Genomic DNA, 20,188 nt, shown 5'->3' on the forward strand with positions numbered 1-20,188 from the left:
TGGATTTACTTAAAGGTTACTGGCAGGTACCTTTATCCGAAAGGGCGAAGGAGATTTCAGCTTTTGTGACTCCAGATGGTATATACCAATTCAAAGTTATGCCATTTGGCATGAAAAACACCCCAGCCACATTTCAACGGTTAACTAATACAGTTGTTTCAGGATTACCCAATTGTGCGGTATATATCGGCGATCTGGTAGTTTTCAGCCAGACATGGAAAGAACATTTAAAACATCTTATGGAGTTATTTCATCGACTTCTGGAGGCGGGTTTGGTGATAAACCTAGACAAAAGTGAATTTGGAAAAGCCCAAGTCACTTTCCTTGGCCATACAATCAGTCAGGGTCGATTGGTCCCACGGGATGTGAAAACGAAAGTTATTGGGAAGTTTCCGATACCCTCGCGCAACGGGAAATAATTCGATTTTGTGGCAAGAGTGGATTTGATCGAACATTTGTGCAAGAGTTTTGTAGCGTGATTGCTCCACTGACTGACTTGCTGAAGAAACGTATTAAAAAATTTCAACGGACAGCGGAGTTTCAATATGCATCTGACTGCCTGAAAGCTGTGGTAACCGTATACTCCTGTGTTGGAGAATTGCAAGGGATCAGATTGAACTGAAGTATCTAACTTTAAAGAGAAATGCAGAGGCGTAGAGGAATGGATGGATCATGCAGAGACTTTCTTGTTCAAAGAGACTGTCAATCGGGAAGGATTTTGGTTGGAGGAAGAAGAACGAAAAAAAAAAGAATGGACTATATTATTATACCTGTTTGCGTGTTTTGTTTTTTTGAACCGGTAAAGTGTTTTTACTGTGTGCATTTCTTAATTGATGGTGCAAAGGTGAAAAATGAAACCATCTTGAAGTTGATGGGGTTTTTTTTCTTGGGGGGAGGTGTCATATGAGAGTACCTTTAAGAACTGGATGTAAGCAATGTACCTTTAAGAAATGGAGCTGATCATATTGCTGAAGTGATGTCAGAGGGGGGGGGGGGGGAGCTGAGCTCACTTCTGCTTTTTGGTTTCAGTTTGAGGAGGCAGCTGGGAGTGTTTGTGTGTTTTGCTGAGAGATGCAGGAAGAAACACAGAGCATGTCTGTTGATGTCTGCAAATCAAGGACTATAAATATATGGAATGTAACCTGGTGTGTTCTTATTTTTGAAGGTTTGAAGTCTTTTGGATGTTTAAATGAACAGTTTGAAGGATTATTTAGTGTTGTCGTATTTTGGGGTTATCTTTGAAGTAATGGGTGTTAAGATGTTCAATGTTTGTTTCTAAAAGGTTAACTTAAGTTCATAGAATAAACATTGTTTTGTTTTAAAAACCATTTGTCCATAATTGTTGTATCACACCTGGAAAGTACGCCATGTGCTTCCCACACCACAATCTATTAAAAGTTGTGTGTTGGTTGAACTCCATGAAACACTTTGGGGTTCTGTAAACCCGGACCCATAACACTTCCAAAATACATTACCTCACATTTGTCTGGATTAAACTCTATCTGCCATTTCTCCGCCCAAGTCTTCAAATGATCTAAATCCTGCTGTATCCTCTGACAGTCCTCATCGCTATCCGCAATTCCACCAACCATTGTGTCGTCTGCAAACTTACTAATCAGACCAGTTACATTTTCCTCCAAATCATTTATATATACTACGAACAGCAAAGGTCCCAGCACTGATCCCTGGGGAACACCCGTAGTCACAGCCCTCCAATCAGAAAAGCACCCTTCCATTGCTACTCTCTGCCTTCTATGACCTAGTCAGTTCTGTAGCCATCTTGCCAACTCACCCCTGATCCCGTGTGACTTCACCTTTTGTACCAGTCTGCCATGAGGGACCTTGTCAAAGGCGTTACTGAAGTCCATAGATACAACATCCACTGCCCTACCTGCACCAATCATCTTTGTGACCTCTTCAAAAAACTCTATCAAGTTAGTGAGACACGACCTCCCTTTCACAAAACCATGCTGCCTCTCGCCAATATGTCCATGTGCTTCCAAATGGGAGTAGATCCTGTCTCGAAGAATTCTCTCCAGTAATTTCCCTACCACATGTAAGGCTCACCGGCCTGTAGTTCCCTGGATTATCCTTGCTACCCTTCTTAATCAAAGTGTGAAAGTGTACAAACTCAGCAATAGCATGATGGGAAAAATAGCCAACTTATGTAACCATGTATAAGAAAGCTGTGTCAGCTAGTGCCAAGACCAGACCCTAACAAACTAGACAAAGCTAAGAATCCACATAATCGTATCATACAAGGCCAGAAGAGGGAAAATAGTGCCTGACCTTAGTAAAACCTGATAACAAAGCCACGATCTAGGAATGTCCTAATAACACAACCTTCTCATGACCTAGGTCCATCTGCGTCAAGGCATCATGAGGTCAGAGGTAAAAACAAAATAGGACCACGTCTTAAACCCTCTAAAGACAAAATACTGCAAATAAGTATACAGGGTCTTTCCATGACAACATGTTTGATCAGAAGTTATGACTGTATTGACATTTTTGAACAAGGTCTGTTTTTGTAAAATGATACAGCTTTTGTATAAATTTTGAACGTTTTCTCCATGTCTTTGCAAGTTTGAGGAAGAATTAGCAGTTTGCCTTAACTGCTCTCTCACTTCAACCTATTGCCACACTGCATGCAGACTTTGGGCAATAAAGACGAAGTTAGTTTTATCGAAACAGAGTTGTAAAGTTGTTTTCTTCACAGTCTTGAAGTAGGAAAGATTTTAAAAGACGACAAAAGGAACAACATTGGCTATTCTCCAGTCCTCCGGGACATCACCTGAAGACAGTGAGGATCCAAAGATTTCTGTCAAGGCCTCAGCAATTTCCTCTCTAGCCTCCTTCAGTATTCTGGGTAGATCCCATCAGGCCCTGGGGACTTATCTGCCTTAATATTTCTCAAGAAGCCCAACACCTCATCTTTTTGGATCGCAATATGACCCAGGCTATCTACACACCCTGCTCCAGCCTCACCATCCACCAATTCCTTCTCTTTGGTGAATATTGATGCAAAGTATTCATTTAATACCTCGCCCATTTCCTCTGGCTCCACACATAGATTCCCTTGCCTGTCCTTCAGTGGGCCAACCCTTTCTCTGGCTACCTTCTTGCTTTTTATGTACTTGTATAAAGCCTTGGGATTTTCCTTAACCCTATTTGCCAATGGCTTTTTGTGACCCCTTTTAGCCCTCCTGACCCCTTGCTTAAGTTCCTTCCTGCTCCGGGTTCCCCCCACAAGTTCCGAAAGATATGCTGCTAGGTGAATTGGACATTCTGAATTCTCCCTCTGTGTACCTGAACAGGTGCTGGGATGTGGCGACAAGGGGCTTTTCACAGTAACTTAATTGCAGTGTTAATGTAAGCCTACTTGTGACAATAAAGATTATTATTATTCCATTTTGCTGCAAAAGCCAACAAGCGGAGTTCAGAACTCCAGCTCTGAAGAGAGCAGAGACCTAGAGCTGTAGCAGATGGAAGGTTTGCAAACAGGATCCAGCCCCCACCTCCCAAAAGACGGGATGATGGGAGCTGGTCAGCAACGTATGGAGATAATCATGGAGGATTTTAATCTACATATATATCGGAAAAATCAGATTGATAAAGGTAGCATAGATGCAGAGTTCATAGAATATTTTCAGGATAACTTCTTAGAAGAGCACGTTCTGGAGCCAACTAAAGAACACTCTATTAGACCAGGCATTGTGCAACTAGATATGAGATGTGGCATGGTGGCACAGTGGTTAGCATTGCTGCCTCATAGCCAGGGACCCGGGTTCAATTCCGGCCTCGGGTGACTGTGTGTGGAGTTTGCATTTTCTCCCCGTGTCTGCGTGGCTTTCTTCCGGGTGCTCTGGCTTCCTCCCACAATCTAAACATGTGCAGGTTAGGTGAATTGACCATGCTAAATTGCCCTAGTGTCCAAAGTGTTAGGTGGGTTACTGGGGTAGTGTGGAAGTGTGGGCTTAAGTAGGGTGCTCTTTCCAAGGACTGGTGCAGACGTGAGCCGAATGGCCTCCTTCTGCACTGTAAATTCTATAATAACCTCAAAGTGAAGGCATCTCTGAGTAGGAGCAATCATAATCTGAATTTCACATTCATCTTGAGGAAGGCAAGAATGCGTTGAAGACTAGTAATTTTAACTTAAATAAGGCCAGTTATGGGTCCAGCGTATGCAGTTTTGGTATCCTGATCTGAGGATGTTCTTGCTATGGCAGGAGTGAGGCGAAGGTTGATTCCTGGGATGTCATATGAGGAGACTAAATTGGTTAAGATTATATGCATTAGCATTTAGAAGAGTGAAAGAGGATCTCATAGAAACTTACAAAATTCTAACAGGATTAGACAGGGTAGATTCAGAAAAATGGTGGGCGTGTCCAGAACTGGGGCTCATAGTTTGAGGATTTTAGGACTGAGGTGAGAACTTTCTTCACCCAGAGTGGTAAATCTGTGGAATTCACTACCACAGAAAGTAATTGAAGCCAAAACGTTGTGTAATGTCAAGAAGTAATTTGATATAAAAACAAATTATTGCAGATGCTGGAATCGGAAACACAAAACAGAAAATACTGGACACTCAGCAGGTCTGACAGCATCTGTGGAGAGAATAGGGAGCTAACGTTTTGAGTCTGGATGACTCTTTGTCAAAGCATTTTGTCAAAGTAATTAGATATAGCTCTTGGGGCTAAAGAGAGTGAAAGTGGGATCAGGGTATTGAACTTGATGATCAGCCATGATCATAATGAATGGTGGAACAGGCTCAAAGGACCAAATGGGCTCCTCCTGCTATTTTCTTTTTAAAAATGTTTTTTTCCAAATAAGGGGCAATTTGTGATCAATCCACCTATGCTGCATACATGTTTGGGTTGTGGGGGTGAGATCCACACAGACATGGGGAGAACATGCAACTGCATACGGACAGTGACCCGGGGCCGGGATCGCACCTGGGACCTCAGTGCCATGTGGCAGCAGTGCTAACCATGGTGTCACCCCTATTTTCTATGAAAGTGAAGCCAGCTAAAGTGAACTGGGTCCTCGGTGCCGTGAGGCAGCAGTGCTAACCACTGCACCACTGTATTCATACTGGACAGAGACCAGTCACTTTTATTCATACCGGAGAGGGGTCACCTTTATTCATCCCAGAAGCCAATCACTTTTAGTTTTGATTTACATAGCCTGATTTAAACACCAACACATTCATACTGGAGCAATGTCTACTCTGTGTGGGAAGAGATTCTCAACTGGTTTGATGAAATATCAGTGCACACACTGGAGAGCCATTCGCCAGTTCAGTACACAGAAAATGATTTCCTCAGTACTCAGACCTTTTGATACAAGAATGTGATAAACTGATGAGTTATTAAAACGTGTTTGTGCGCGCTGCTAAAAAAGCCCAAATGGCCTAATTCTGCATTATTATTTTCTTCATGTGAGCTCAGTCATAGTTGTAGACTGAAGTGAGTCAGAACAGGGATTCATGATTCACGTGAGCTTCGGAGTCATAATCTAGCCTCACAATTCAATTAGACTACTGAGGTAGTAGTGCTGCACTGTTGGAGGGGCACCTCTTTCTTGAGATATTAAATTGAGGCCCCATCGGATCTAACAGATGGATGTAAAAATCAAGTGGCACTACTGGAAGACCTGGGGAGTTTACCCAGTGTCCTGATCAATATTTATTCTGCAACCAACTGATCATCTGGTCATTTTAATTCCTGTTTATGGGACCATGCTGTGCACAAATTGGTAGCCACATTTCCTACATTGCAACAGAACTATATTTTGAAAATATTTTATTGGATTTACAAAATATATGTGAAAGAAATCGGAGATTACAAAATCACAAAAAAAAACTGTCATTCTTTTTTCATCTTAGAGCAAGGCCTGGAGTGTGGCACATCAGGTAACCTTATACTGCACCACAATGTTCAGAGTGAGACTGCTCACTGTCTAGTAACATAAAGAAGAGTTTTATTGAGAAAGTTACGAGTACAAAATTGATTGCAGTAAAAGATATCAGGACTGAGCCAGAGGCCAGAACATCACAACACTGCAAACAGAAATTAATTAAAGCACGTAAAATTCAAGTTACAATTTCAAACAAAGACAGGTCATAGGCTAAAGTCATACATCAAAGGCAGAAACCAGCAGCTAAACATACTCTCTGATCAGTCAATCAGACCACACCCCGTCAAACATGCCATATCCACTGCTGCTTCCGACAGTAAGTCATCACTTTTAAATAATAATTCCAATTAAGGGGCAATTTGGCGTGGCCAATCCACCTACCCTACACATCTTTGGGTTGTGGGGGTGAGACCCACGCAGACACCGGGAGAACGTGCAAACTCCACAGGGACAGCGACCAGGAGCCAGGATCGAACCCAGATCCTCGCTGCCATGGGACAGAAGGCTAACCACTGCGCCACCCACAGTAAGTCATCACTGAGCAAAACGGTAGGAGGAAAGATGTTACCTCCAGCCTTCCACCTGGGGCGACTAAGATTAAGCAGTAGGCATCGGTCCCTCTCGTCCAGTTGCTGGACAGAGTGATTGCTCAAATTGCTCCAAACAGGCAGGTGTGGGAGAGCAGCCTCCCACATTTCATCCCAGAATTTCCTTTGATTTCTCATTAGCTGATAGTTTCTTCAACAGCCCTGCAAAATCAAGGAGTAGGCGCAGGACTCCTATTTGCTCATTGATGCACTCTCTGCACTCCCAATCACACCACTCACCAGCAATCATCTCTTTCGTCTGTTTCAAATTATTCAATCAGTGATTTCTCATTGACAAAATGTGGATGAAAAACACAAAAGAAAAGAAAATGAACTTTGAAAATCTCCCCAGCCACAAACTCATTTGATCACTTGCTATCAATGACCTGCATTTGCAGCACAGAAGGGTTAATATCCGTCAATGGCATCTGCGCACATATTATAGTACAGCCACATGGTGGACACACATACGCAATGAACGATTGCCTTGTTTATCTCACAGGCAAACAGGGACACACTCACGGATTCACTGGTGACAACTTCCGATTCCAGCTATGTTCTCTTTCCATGGAAGCCTTGGCACAATCAACAATGCCAGGAACTTCCTAGAGATTCACCTGAATCTTTACTGGAAACCTGGCTTAAATGTGTAAATAGTAATTCTACTAGTCTTGCACCCACTGATTCAGAGGAATACAATTACAAACTGATTAAGAATGAGCGATAACTTCAGATTCCAGGACAGATCATATTTCAATATTGGGAGGAACTGTAGACAGAGTGAGCTCTCAGCACCTGTACACAGACATCATGAGTATAATCTGACTGGATATCCTCTGGTTGCATTTCACATTATTATTGTATCCTGCCTTGCCATATGGGAGGTATGTAGGACCACACCATTGCTAGAAATACACAGCAACTCAATCTGACAAGTTACTATTTGGCAGCAAGGTTTATCCTGAAACAAACGTTTCACTGCCATTTATCTTTCTGGCCTTGCTGGATGTATTGTGCATGTTGAAGCATTCTCTTTTCCCCCCATCGTTACTTCATTAATTGTGCAATTCAATTTCAAACATACAGCTACAGTAACCACCTTTTTCAGAGTACATTCAAATAAATAAGTCAAATGGAATTTCCAGCTTGAACATACTTGTCAGGATTAGTCACACCCAAAAGACCTCACACAGGCCGACTAGCTTGCTGTGTATTATCCCCGTTCCAACTGCATTCCAATATTCACAATTCTTTTTACTTTTAGCTGGGTTAATTTGCACAGCCAGGATTTTGAAGGGTGTTAACAGAGCGGATCCACCCTCACTTGAGTTTTCAATGGTTACTGTATGCAGCCCATCTCCGAACCACAGATTAAAAACTGATTTTCTTTTAAAATCCCTTGGATTGCAACAAAGTTCAGGCACTGAATCAGCTCCCTGTTTACGTTAGCTGTCAGGTTTTAACAGACGGGGTAGGATGTTGAATGAGGACTGTTCAGTCTCAGTCTCTGAAACTGGTAGCCTGTCAAACGTGAAAGGCTCAGCAGCTCATCTGACCTGGTACCTCCAGCCACTCGAGACGCAGCAGCACTCTGGAACACAAGCACAAAACACACACTTTACTGGTTCAACTGTTTCTTCAAATAAATTCAAGAGCAGAAGGAAGCTCTTTGCCAGCACAAGTCAAGCTTTGTTTTTCCAATTCCTTGTTCACTACATTTTCTAATTATGTTCAAAGATCCGGAGGGGGTTTGACAGGGTAGATGGCTAGTGAGAGTCTCGAACAAGGGGACATAGCTACAAGATAAAGGGCCAGTCATTTAAAACGGAGGTGAGCAGCAATTTCTTCTCGCAGAGGGTATGAATCTCTGGAATTCGTTGCCCCAGAGGCTGGTGGAGGCTGGATCATTAGAAGTATTAAAATCGGAAGTGAATAAATATTTGATAAATCGAGGAATAGATGGTGATGGGAAAATGGCACAGAAAAGGAGATGAGGCCATCATAGATCAGCCATGATCGTATTAAATGGCAGGGCAGGCTTGAAGGGCCTGGTGAATTACCCCTGCTTCTATTTTGTGTTCAATGAATTCTGGGGAGGCACAGTGGCGCAGTGGTTAGCACTGCTGCCTACGGTGCTGAGGAACGGGTTCGACCCTGACCCCGGGTCACTGTCTGAGTGGAGTTTGCACATTCTCCCCGTGGGTTTCACCCCCACAACCCAAAAATGTGCAGGTTAGGTGGATTGGCCACGCTAAACTGCCCCTTAATTGGAAAAAAATTATTGGGTACTCTAAATTTATAGAATTCTTTAAAAAAAAAAGATTTCATTGAATTCCATTTTAAATGCTGTGAAAGACTCAGCTTTAAACAGCTGCAAGAAAACAATTTTACTTCTGTGTAAGGAAACTCAGAGCTGTACATGGTGTTGGTTACCACTTATAGATTAATCGATTGTGAGGAGAATTGAGAACGTTGCTCCAGGCAAATTATTCACTAAAGGGTTCAAATGTGAATTGACACAACGTAAGGAACCTAGAAACAGAAAAAAAATCAATCATCACATGTTGTACAATTCCAATGTCCTTAATAAATGAGGGAAAGTCAATTAGTTGATCAATTAGTTCAAGCAGGTGTGGCGAGAAGGTAATGTTGAACTCTGCTAATAGGGTAAGTGTTAACGTCAGATGCAATACCTGTAGTTTCCACCCAGTTGTCCAGGGCATTGGTGAGACCACATCCGGAATAATGTGTGCAGTTTTGGTCTCTTTATTTGAAAAAAAGATAAGGTAAAAGGTAAAGTCGCCATAATCCCAGATGACCATCGGCTGCTTTTCCTTTTGAGGGGGAGAGCTGACTGGTGGTAGTTAACCTGAGGATCACCACACCTCAGACGAGGGACAAGGTTGATAATAATAGGCCTCCTTTTTAAGATGGGGATAAGGAGAATTTTTGTCTCTTAGGGAGTTGCTAGTTTGTGGAATTTTTGTCCCCTGGAAGCAGTGGAGGCTGGGTCATTGAATTTATTCAAGGAAAAGTTTTGATAGACAAGGGAATCGAGGGCTACGGGGGCAGACAGGGAAGTAGAGTTGAGACCACAACCAGATCAACAATGCTCTTATTGAATAGTGGAGCAGGCTCAAGAGGCAAAATGGCCCACTCCTGCTCATAGGCCCTACCTTCCCCTGAGTAGAGGCAAACCCTGTTGAAATCTTTCCACATAAACATTGAAAAATATCTGATGTTTTCCACACTCGGTGATATTATTCAGTCACAGGTCACCAGAAACATTTATTCGCACAGCATTACCAATGACAGACTACAGCTTTAGAATCTTACCAGGTTGGAGAGGTTACAGTCCAACGGTGAGGAAGGTGTTTTGAGTTCCACTGTGCTGCGCAAGTCCAGGGTGTTTGCAATAGGAATGGTGGAAGGCATGGTACTCTCCCAGCCCAAAAGACAATGCTGGAAGGGGCAAGACAATGCAAGATCAGACTCTCAGTAATGTGTAACACAATCACTTACAGTTTGACAGTGTACAAGGCAACTAAACCCAACCCTGCCCTCCTCAAATGTTCATTTATGTTTTCTTTCCAGAACTGATTGGGTAAGTCTTCTCTTCCTAATTCTGCTAAATTATTGCTCCGTACTGCTAACTCAGCACAGGCTCTCTATACCAGATAAGACTTTCGGTTTTACTATTCTTCATGCATTTTCCATTGCATTGTAAACGTCAAACATTTGTATCCAACTGGACCTGCTGGTAGTCACAAGTAAAACAGTAAAAAAATAAAAGGGTTTATATGTTAAAATAAACTCAATCATTTGGTGCATGGAGATCATAGGTTAGGAAATATAGCTAATTTAAATAATTAATTGAGTATTTTAAAATTTTCTTTTGTACAGGATGTGAATTTTGTTGGCTAGACCAGCATTTATTGCCCATCCCTAATTATCCTTGAGAAGGTGGTGGTGGTGAACTGCCTTCTTGAACCACTGCAGTCCATATGGTGTAGGTACACCCACTCTGCTATTAGGTAGGGAGTTTGAAGATTTTGAATGACAGCGAAAGAACGGGGGTATATTTCCAAGTCAGGATGGTGAGTGACTTGAAGGGAAACTTCCAGGTGGTGATGTTCCCATGTATCTGCTGCCCGTGTCCTTCTAGATGATACCGGCAGTGAGTTTGGAAGATGTTGCCTCAGGAACCTTGGGGAGTTCCTGCAGTGCATCTTGTAGATGGTACACTGCTGACACTGGCCGTTGGTGGTGGAGAGAGTGAATGTTTGTGGAAGGGGTGCCAATCAAGCAGAGTGCTTTGTCCTCAATCGTGTCAAGCTTCATGAGTGTTGTTGGAGCTGCACTAATCCAGGCAAGCGGGAAGTATTCCATCACACTGCTGACTTGTGCCTTGTAGGTGGTGGACAGGCTTTGGGGAGTTACTCGCTGAAGGATTCCCAGCCTCTACCCTGCTCTTGTAGCCACAGAATGCATATGGCTGGTCCAGTTCAGTTTCTGGTCAATGAAGACCTCGAGGATGTTGATAGTGGGGGGTTCAGTGATGTTAATGACACTTAATGTCAAGGGGCGATGGTTTGTATAAAATTCCAGGCGAGCCGATGACTGTAAGAAAACATAATACTTATTTTACCTATTATAATGTAACTCTTACTCCCCGAAGGGTCTCCTGCACCCCGGTCCACACTCGGGCTGGGATATTTATGTTCCATGGGGCCCTCCTGGTTGGTTGATTGTGTCAGTCTTGTCAAACCCTCCCCTCAGCATTACACTGAGGACAAAAGGTAAGGAAGACCTGGGGACTAATCCTAACCCTGGGTTGAGCTCAACAACTATAGCGGGAGGTGTCTCACGACCTTCATATAGTTGTCTGTGTTGGCAGTGAACATCCTTCCCTTTATTAAAATTTGTAAGTGAGGACTTTGCATCCAGCAGTGGCACAGAGGCAACAGCTCCAAGCTGGTCTTTCGCCCAGTATTAATAAATAGAAAGAAAATGATCAGATCAGGTCACAAGCTAGGAAAGGTGATACTTCCCCAGGATTGAAGTGGGTTTACAATCTGTGACAAGAAATCCTGGAAACGTTTAAATAAGTTATGAAAGGCACATGAATGGACAAGATCTGTGATGCTTATTTTCCTATATTTCTTCTTTCACCTTTGCTGTGGTTTATACCTCTCTCACATTCCTATTTAGTTATTTTATCTCTTCCATTCCTGTTTTTCTCTCTCTTCTTTCACCACATTTTCATTGTTTTCTCTCTCTCATTTCTCCCTGCAATTTGCCTTTGCAGCACTTTCTCTCTCAATGCTGTATGAATTGGTACAGCTCCATGCTGAAGTTGCAGGGCTGGAAACAAGTCATGGAAGGGGTGAATGGCATTTGTGAAGTTTGTACAAAAAATGTCTGCAGCAAAACAATGGACATAATGTTGAGTATAGCATTTGACAAGACCAACACAGACTTCAGTCAACTAGGAGGAAGTTTGGGTCTTAACCTCACTAGAGTCTTGGTCCAACCATGGACAAAAGACCTGAATTCCAGAGGTGAGGGGAGTAATTGCCCTTGGCATCAAGTCAATTGTTTGACCGAATGTGAAATTAAGGCATCCTGACAAAATTGAAGCCAAAGGGAATCGGGGGTAAACTTTCCAATGGTTGGAGTCACATCTGGCACAAAGGAAGGCTAGTTGTGATTACCGGAGTCGATCATTTAAGTCCCAGGATGTCACTGCAGGTGTTCCTCAGGGTAGTGGCCTTGGCCCAACCATTTTCAGCTCTTCATCAATGACCTTCCATCCACCATAAGCTAAGAATATTCAGTACCATTCACCGTTCCTCAAATACTGAAGCAATCCATGTCTATGTGCAGCAAGACCTGGACAATATTCAGGCTTTGGCTGATGAGTGGCGAATGACATTCACGCCACAGAAGCGTCAAGCAATGATCACCTCCAACAAGAGAGAATCCAACCATCACCCTAACATTCAATGGCATTATCATTGCTGAGTTCTCTACTATCCTATATGCTGTGGGTTACCATTGACTAGAAACTGAATTGTACAGCCATATAAATACTGCAGCTACAAGAGCAGGTCAGAGGCTGGGAATTCTGAGGTACGTAATTCATGTCCCAACTCCTCAAAGCCTGTCCATCATCTACAAGGCTCAAGTCAGGAGTGCACTGGAATATTCTCTACCTGAGCAGCTCGGTAGCACAGTGGTTAGCACTGTGGCTTCACAGCACCAGGGTCCCAGGTTTGATTCCCGGCTGGGTCACTGTCTGGGCGGAGTCTGCACGGTCTCCCTGTGTCTACGTATGTTTCCTCCGGGTGCTCTGGTTTCCTCCCACTAGTCCCAAAAGACGTGCTATTAGGTAATTTGGACATTCTGAATTCTCCCTCTGTGCACCTGAACATGTGCTGGAATGTGGTGACCAGGGAGTTTTCACAGTAACTTCATTGCAATGTAAGCCTACTTTAAAAAAAAATTTTTTTTTTTTTTTTTAAAAAGACTATCCAATTATTTTTTTTCAATTAAGGGGCAATTTAGCGTGGCCAATCCATCTACCCTGCACATCTTTGGGTTGTGGGGGTGAAACCCACACAAACACGGGGAGAATGTGCAAACTCCACACGGACAGTGACCCAGAACCGGGATTGAACCTGGGACCTCGGTGCCGTGAGGCAGCAGTGCCAACCACTGTGCCACCGTGCTGCTTGCAATGTAAGCCTACTTGTGACAATAAAGTTTATTATTGTCTGGATAGGTGCAGCTACAAGGTAACACTCAAGAAGCTTGACATCATCTAGAACAAAGCAGCTCACCTGACTGCCACCATCAACATAAACATTAACTTCCTACACTAGCAGGGTGAACTATCTACTTTAAAAGATTCACTGCAGTAATTCATCAAGGCTCCTTCAATAGCAATTTCTAGACTAGAAGACAAGGGCAGCAGACACTTGGAAACACCACCAGGGGCAATTTAGCATGGCCAATCCATCTAACCCTGCACATATTTGGGTTGTGGGGGTGAAACCCACACAAACACGGGGAGAATGTGCAAACTCCACACGGACAGTGACCCAGAGCCGGGATTGAACCTGGGACCTCGGCGCCGTGAGGCAGCAGTGCTCACCACTGCGCCACCATGCTGCTTGCAATGTAAGCCTACTGTGACAATAAAGTTTATTATTATTGTCTGGATAGGTGCAGCTACAAGGTAACACTCAAGAAGCTTGACATCATCTAGAACAAAGCAGCTCACCTGACTGCCACCATCAACATAAACATTAACTTCCTACACTAGCAGGGTGAACTATCTACTTTAAAAGATTCACTGCAGTAACTCATCAAGGCTCCTTCAACAGCAATTTCTAGACTAGAAGACAAGGGCAGCAGACACTTGGAAACACCACCACCTGCAAGTTCCCTCCAAGCCACACACCATCAACTGGAATTATATCCCACCATTCCTTCACTGTCACTGGATCAGATTCCTGGAAGTCCCTTCCTCATAGCACTGTGGGGTTCCCACACCAAATAGACTGCAACAGTTTAAGAAGACAGCTCATCACCAGCTTCTGAAAGGCAATTTGACATGAGTAATTAAAGCAAGAAGAAAAAGAATTGCCAACACCTGTGGCTAATTTTATCAAAACCATCATAGCCATTGGAACTGTCAGCTTGGTTACGATTAGGATACCAAGGATTCTGCAATCAAAGACCAGGGCCCTTAGGTATGACTGAATGGACATGGCTGATACTGTAGACAAAGTTCAAGCAAGTAAGTGTGAGATAGACTTACTGACGGCAGTGACAGGCTGTCAGTGGGATCAAAACTCTTCCTACGGTGTGGCTTGTATTTGTGTGGAGGGAGCAAGGTTGATCTGGGGATGCTGACTCTGAAAGTGATACAAACACAGAATAAGTCAAATCAATTTGCTGCCCAGCCCAAATACTGTTCGAAGAACACAACCACTTACAGGTCCTGACCAAGTTGATAACTGCAAACGCCACTCTAAAGTTGAGTGAGCGACTATCGGAGCCACAAATAAAATATATACCACTTGAGAAGCCCTACTACTTTACTTCAGTTATTCCCAATATCTGCCTCACATTGTAATTACCCACTCAGTGTGCATGCTGAAGATAGGGCAGTCAATGGAGCTTTCTTCTCACTGGTAACAACCATGAGAGAACAAAGAAGCAGAATCACTTACAGTTTTTAAAGAGAGAAATGACAGTTGAATGAGATATATCCACAACAGATTCAAAAAGAACACAAAACAAAAGACCCAGGACTCGTGCTTACCAAATCTCAGCGATGCCATCGGGAGTCTTAAATTCTTGGTAGGGTCGCTCATGACAGGGCGGCATAGTGGCGCAGTGGTTAGCACTGCTACCTCACAGCGCTGAGGACCCTGGTTCGATCCATGTAGAGTTTGCACATTCTCCTCGTGTCTGTGTGGTTCTCACTCCCGGAAACCCAAAGATGTGTAGGTGGATTGGCCACGCTAAATTGCCCCTTTAAAAATGAATTGGGTACTCTAAATTTATTTTTTAAAAAGGGTCACTCATGACAGTAAGGTAGGAGGGGAGGAACCAGACAAAGCGCAATCCAAAACAAGTCCTCAACAGCGGGTCAGGTGGAAGTATGATATCAATGGCTGCGATAGCAGATGAAGGCTGCAGCAGTAGGGAGATCCTCAGTCATCAAGGTTCCCTTGCCACTGGAAATGGACCTACCTTTGTCAAGACCGTGTGTCTGCTGATGTGAACTCCATACCCACATTAAAAGATGGACTGCAGCAAGCGCCTGCCTGGCAGAAACCAACACCCCTACCCAACACAGAAACGACACATACACACCACAGAAACGACACACATACAGAAAGGACACACACACACGGTAGCTTTCTTCAAAACCGAACAGCCATCTTCAGGATCCACTCTGCTCACCTTGCATGGGGAAAGGACTAGAAAAAGTGCCCTAAAAATAGTCTGTTACGTCTTCAACCTGGCTGGAAAGCCACATCCAGCAGGTTCACCTACCTGTGGTCAGAAAATTAAAGTTAAACTGAATTTTGGAACCTGGAATGTGTGAACCCTCATGGATAATGAGTAAAACAAATCGACCAGAACGGAGAGCTGCCATCGTTACCCATGAACTCAGGAACTTCAACATTGACGTCGCTGCCCAGCAAGAGACACAAATAGGTAAAGGACAGCTAAAGGAAGATAGCAATGATTACACTTTCTTCTGGAGAGGAACACCCGAGGATCAGCCAAGGACGCATAGAATTGGATTCGCCATCAAGAACAAACGGGCCAACCGACTCTTGGAGGTCCCTTTCCAACATGATCCTCCCACGACAACTTGCCAAGAACTGGAAGGCAACGGTCATGATTGCCTGTGCCCCAACCCTTTGTGCCAATGATGAGTGCAAAGAAGGCTACTGCTCCACCCTTGTACACCCTACTCTCCAACATTTTTAAGGAAGAAAAGATCATCCTCCTTGGGGACTTCAATTCCACGGTTCGACAGGACTCCCAACTCTGGAAAGGAACCATCGGAAAGGAAGGAGTTGGGAATTGCAACTCTAATGAGGTTCTCTTGCTCATCAAATGGGCAGAATACCAGCTTGTCATCACTAATGCCTGAACTGCCAAAAAGACAAGTTCAAGACTTCCTGGGGACATCCACAATCAAAGCACTGGCACCTGATTGACTTAGTTATTGTCGGATCCAGAGACCAAAAGGATGCCCTCATCAAGCAATGACCAGTGCAGATGACTGCTGGACAGGACACCGGTCATCTGCTCCTCTATAGCCATCAAATTCCACCAGAAGCAGCGGAAGATGAAGAAACAGCTCAGAAAAAAGATCAACGTTGAGCAGCTTCAAGAACCAAACATGCTAGTTAGTGAGCTTCCAACACTGTCTTCTCCAAAATCTCCAAAGTATTCATTCTTTTTAAAAAATATATATTTTATTAAAGTTTTTCGATCAAACAAAAACTTCCCATTTTACAGCTTTGTAATAATATATACATTGATCGTTTTTAAATAAATAATATACTAACTAACGGCAACTGCCAACAACAAAATAAGAAATAACAGAAATAGTAACTAAAATAGTAACTTCGTAAAATCTAATGTAAATAACTAATATATAAACACACATAAAACCCCTGAGGACCCAAATGAGTCTCCTCCCCCCCTCTCTCTCTCTCTCTCCCCCTGGTTGCTGCTGCTGCTTTTCCTATTTTCCCTTATCGCTCTGCGAGATAGTCGAGGAACGGTTGCCACTGCCTGGTGAACCCTTGAGCCGAACGTCTTAATGCGTATTTTATCCGCTCCAATTTTATGAACCCTGCCATGTCGTTTATCCAGGCCTCCACACCCGGGGGTTTAGCTTCTTTCCACATGAGTAGAATCCTTCGCCGGGCTACTAGGGACGCAAAGGCCAAAACATCGGCCTCTCTCGCCTCCTGCACTCCCGGCTCATCTGCAACCCCAAATATAGCCAACCCCCAGCCTGGTTCGACCTGGACCCCCACCACCTTTGAAATCACTTTTGCCACACCCACCCAGAACCCATGCAATACCGGACATGACCAGAACATGTGGGTGTGGTTCGCTGGGCTTCCCGCGCATCTCCCGCACCTATCCTCCACTCCAAACAATCTACTCAGCCTTGCTCCAGTCATATGCGCCCTGTGTAGAACCTTGAATTTTATCAGGCTGAGCCTGGCACACGAGGACGAAGAGTTTACCCTACTTAGGGCATCTGCCCACAGCCCCTCCTCAATCTCTTCCCCCAGCTCCTCCTCCCATTTTCCCTTCAGCTCCTCTACCATTGTCTCCCCCTCCTCTCTCATTTCCCTATATATATCTGACACACTGCCATCACCCACCCCTGCCCCCGAAATCACTCTGTCCTGGATCTCTTGCGCCGGGAGCTGCGGAAATTCCCTCACCTATTGCCTCACAAATGCCCTCACTTGCATATAGCGAAATGCATTCCCCGGTAACCGGGCAGCCCATATTTTTCTGTCAGTGCTCCCAGACCCGCGAACGTCCCGTCTAAGAACAAGTCCTTCAGTTTCGCAATTCCTGCTCGCTGCCAAGATTTAAATCCCCCATCTATCCTTCCCGGGACGAACCTATGATTGTTCCTTATCGGGGACCACACTGAGGCACCTGTCACTCCCTTATGTCGTCTCCACTGCCCCAAAATTTTCAGAGTTGCCACCACCACTGGGTTTGTGGTGTATTTTTTCGGGGAGAACGGCAACGGCGCCGTCGCCAATGCTTTTAGGCTAGTTCCTCTACAGGACGCCATCTCCAGTATTTTCCACGCCGCTCCTTCCCCTTCCCTCATCCACTTACATATCATTGACACGTTGGCGGCCCAATAATAATCACTTAGACTCGGCAGTGCCAGTCCCCCTCTGTCCCTACTGCGCTGCAGGAACCCCCTCTTTACTCTTGGGGTCTTTCCAGCCCACACAAAGCTCATAATACTCTTGTCCACCTTCTTAAAAAAGGCCTTTGTAATCAGTACAGGGAGGCACTGGAACATGAAAAGAAACCTCGGACGGACCACCATTTTAACCGCCTGCACCCTGCCCGCCAATGACAGGGGCGCCTTGTCCCACCTCCTAAAGTCCTCTTCCATCTGCTCTACCAGTCGTGCCAAGTTAAGCTTATGCAAGGTACCCCAGTTCCTGGCCACCTGGATCCCTAAATACCGGAAATCCCTTGTTACCCTCCTCAACGGTAAATCGTCTATTCCCCTGCCCTGTTCCCCGGGGTGCATCACAAACAGTTCACGCTTCCCCGTATTCAATTTATATCCTGAAAATTCTCCAAACTCCCTGAGTGTCTGCATTATCTCAGGCATCCCCTCCACTGGGTCCGCGACATACAACAACAAATCATCCGCGTATAATGACACCCGATGCTCTTCTCCTCCTCTAAGTACCCCCCTCCACTTCCTAGAGCCCCTCAGCGCTATGGCCAATGGCTCAATTGCCAACGCAAACAGTAACGGGGACAGGGGACATCCCTGTCTTGTACCCCTATATAGTCGGAAGTGGTCAGATCGTTGCCTATTTGTGATCACACTTGCCACCGGGGCCCTGTACAGGAGCTGAACCCATCTAATGAACCCCTCTCCAAATCCAAATCTCCTCAGTACTTCCCACAGGTAGTCCCACTCCACTCTATCAAATGCTTTCTCTGCATCCGCCTCCCCCTCCGGTGGGGGCATCACCATCACCCCCAGCAGCCTCCGTATATTAGCATTCAATTGCCTCCCTTTAACAAACCCCGTTTGATCATCATGCACCACCATAGGGACACAGTCCTCTATCCTCGTCGCCATCACCTTGGCCAGAAGCTTGGCATCTACGTTCAAGAGGGAAATAGGCCTGTATGACCCGCACTGCAGCGGGTCTTTGTCTCTTTTCAGGATCAGCGATATCGTCACCTCCGACATCGTCGGGGGTAGTGTCCCCCTTTCCCTAGCCTCATTAAAGGTTCTCGTCAGAAGTGGGGCCAGCAGGTCCACGTATTTCCTATAGAACTCCACCGGGAACCCATCCGGTCCCGGGGCCTTCCCTGCCTGCATGTTCCCAATTCCTTTTACCACCTCCTTCACCTCAATCTGCGCTCCCAGTCCTGTCATCTCCTGTTCCTCAACCTTCGGGAACTCCAGCTGGTCCAGGAAACGCATCATTCCCTCTTTCCCTTCCGGGGGTTGAGCCTTATATAGCCTCTCGTAAAATACCTTAAACACCCCGTTCACCCTCTCGGCTCCCCGTTCCATCTTTCCCTCCTCGTCTCTAACCCCTCCGATCTCTCTCGCCGCCCCCCCTCTTCCTAAGTTGTTGGGCCAGCAGCCGGCTCGCCTTCTCTCCATATTCATACTGCACTCCCTGTGCCTTCCTCCATTGTGCCTCCGCCTTACCCGTAGTCAACAAGTCAAAGTCCGTGTGCAATCTCCGTCTTTCCCTGTATAGCCTTTCATCTGGAGCCTCCGCATATTGCCTATCCACCCTCAAAATCTGCCTCAACAATCTCTCCCTTTCTTTACCCTCTTGTTTCCCCTTATGGGCCCTTGTGGAGATCAGCTCCCCTCTAACCACCGCCTTCAGCGCCTCCCAGACCACTCCCACCTGGACCTCTCCGTCATCATTAGTCTCTAGGTACCTTTCAATACATCTCCTCACCCTTACACATACCCCCTCGTCCGCCAACAGTCCCATATCTAATCTCCAGAGTGGGCGCTGTTCCTTTTCCTCTCCTACTTCCAAATCTACCCAATGTGGGGCATGATCTGAAATGGCTATAGCCGAATACTCCGTTCCTGCCACCTTCGGGATCAGCGCCCTTCCCAGGACAAAGAAGTCTATCCGAGAGTACACTTTGTGGACATGGGAGAAGAAGGAAAACACTTTACACCGTGGCCTAGTAAATCTCCAGGGATCCACTCCTCCCATCTGCTCCATAAAGCCCTTAAGCACCTTGGCCGCTGCCGGCCTCCTCCCGGTCCTAGATCTGGACCGGTCCAGCCCTGGGTCCAGCACCGTGTTGAAGTCCCCCTCCATTACCAACTTTCCCATCTCCAGGTCCGGGATGCGCCCCAACATACGCTTCAT

The 20,188-nt window shown here is 45.1% G+C and overlaps 1 protein-coding gene across 7 annotated transcripts in view; it reads right to left on the bottom strand.

The window, feature by feature from the left end:
- Positions 1-5,784: 5,784 nt before the first annotated feature.
- Positions 5,785-20,188, bottom strand: part of miip (migration and invasion inhibitory protein) — a 33,104-nt gene continuing 18,700 nt past the window's right edge. For 3 of the 7 annotated variants that reach the window (XM_072478164.1, XM_072478168.1, XM_072478163.1), the window contains exons 7-9: positions 14,329-14,425; positions 9,840-9,965; positions 5,785-8,094 (exon numbers count right to left, since the gene is read on the bottom strand). In XM_072478164.1, the coding sequence (XP_072334265.1) occupies positions 7,963-8,094; positions 9,840-9,965; positions 14,329-14,425 (355 nt within the window). In that variant the 3' untranslated portion in view covers positions 5,785-7,962. The other 4 variants (XM_072478166.1, XM_072478167.1, XM_072478169.1 and 1 more) reach the window with 2 other exon arrangements.

This window comes from Scyliorhinus torazame, chromosome 16, assembly GCF_047496885.1.
Source record: "Scyliorhinus torazame isolate Kashiwa2021f chromosome 16, sScyTor2.1, whole genome shotgun sequence".
Taxonomy (NCBI): domain Eukaryota; kingdom Metazoa; phylum Chordata; class Chondrichthyes; order Carcharhiniformes; family Scyliorhinidae; genus Scyliorhinus; species Scyliorhinus torazame.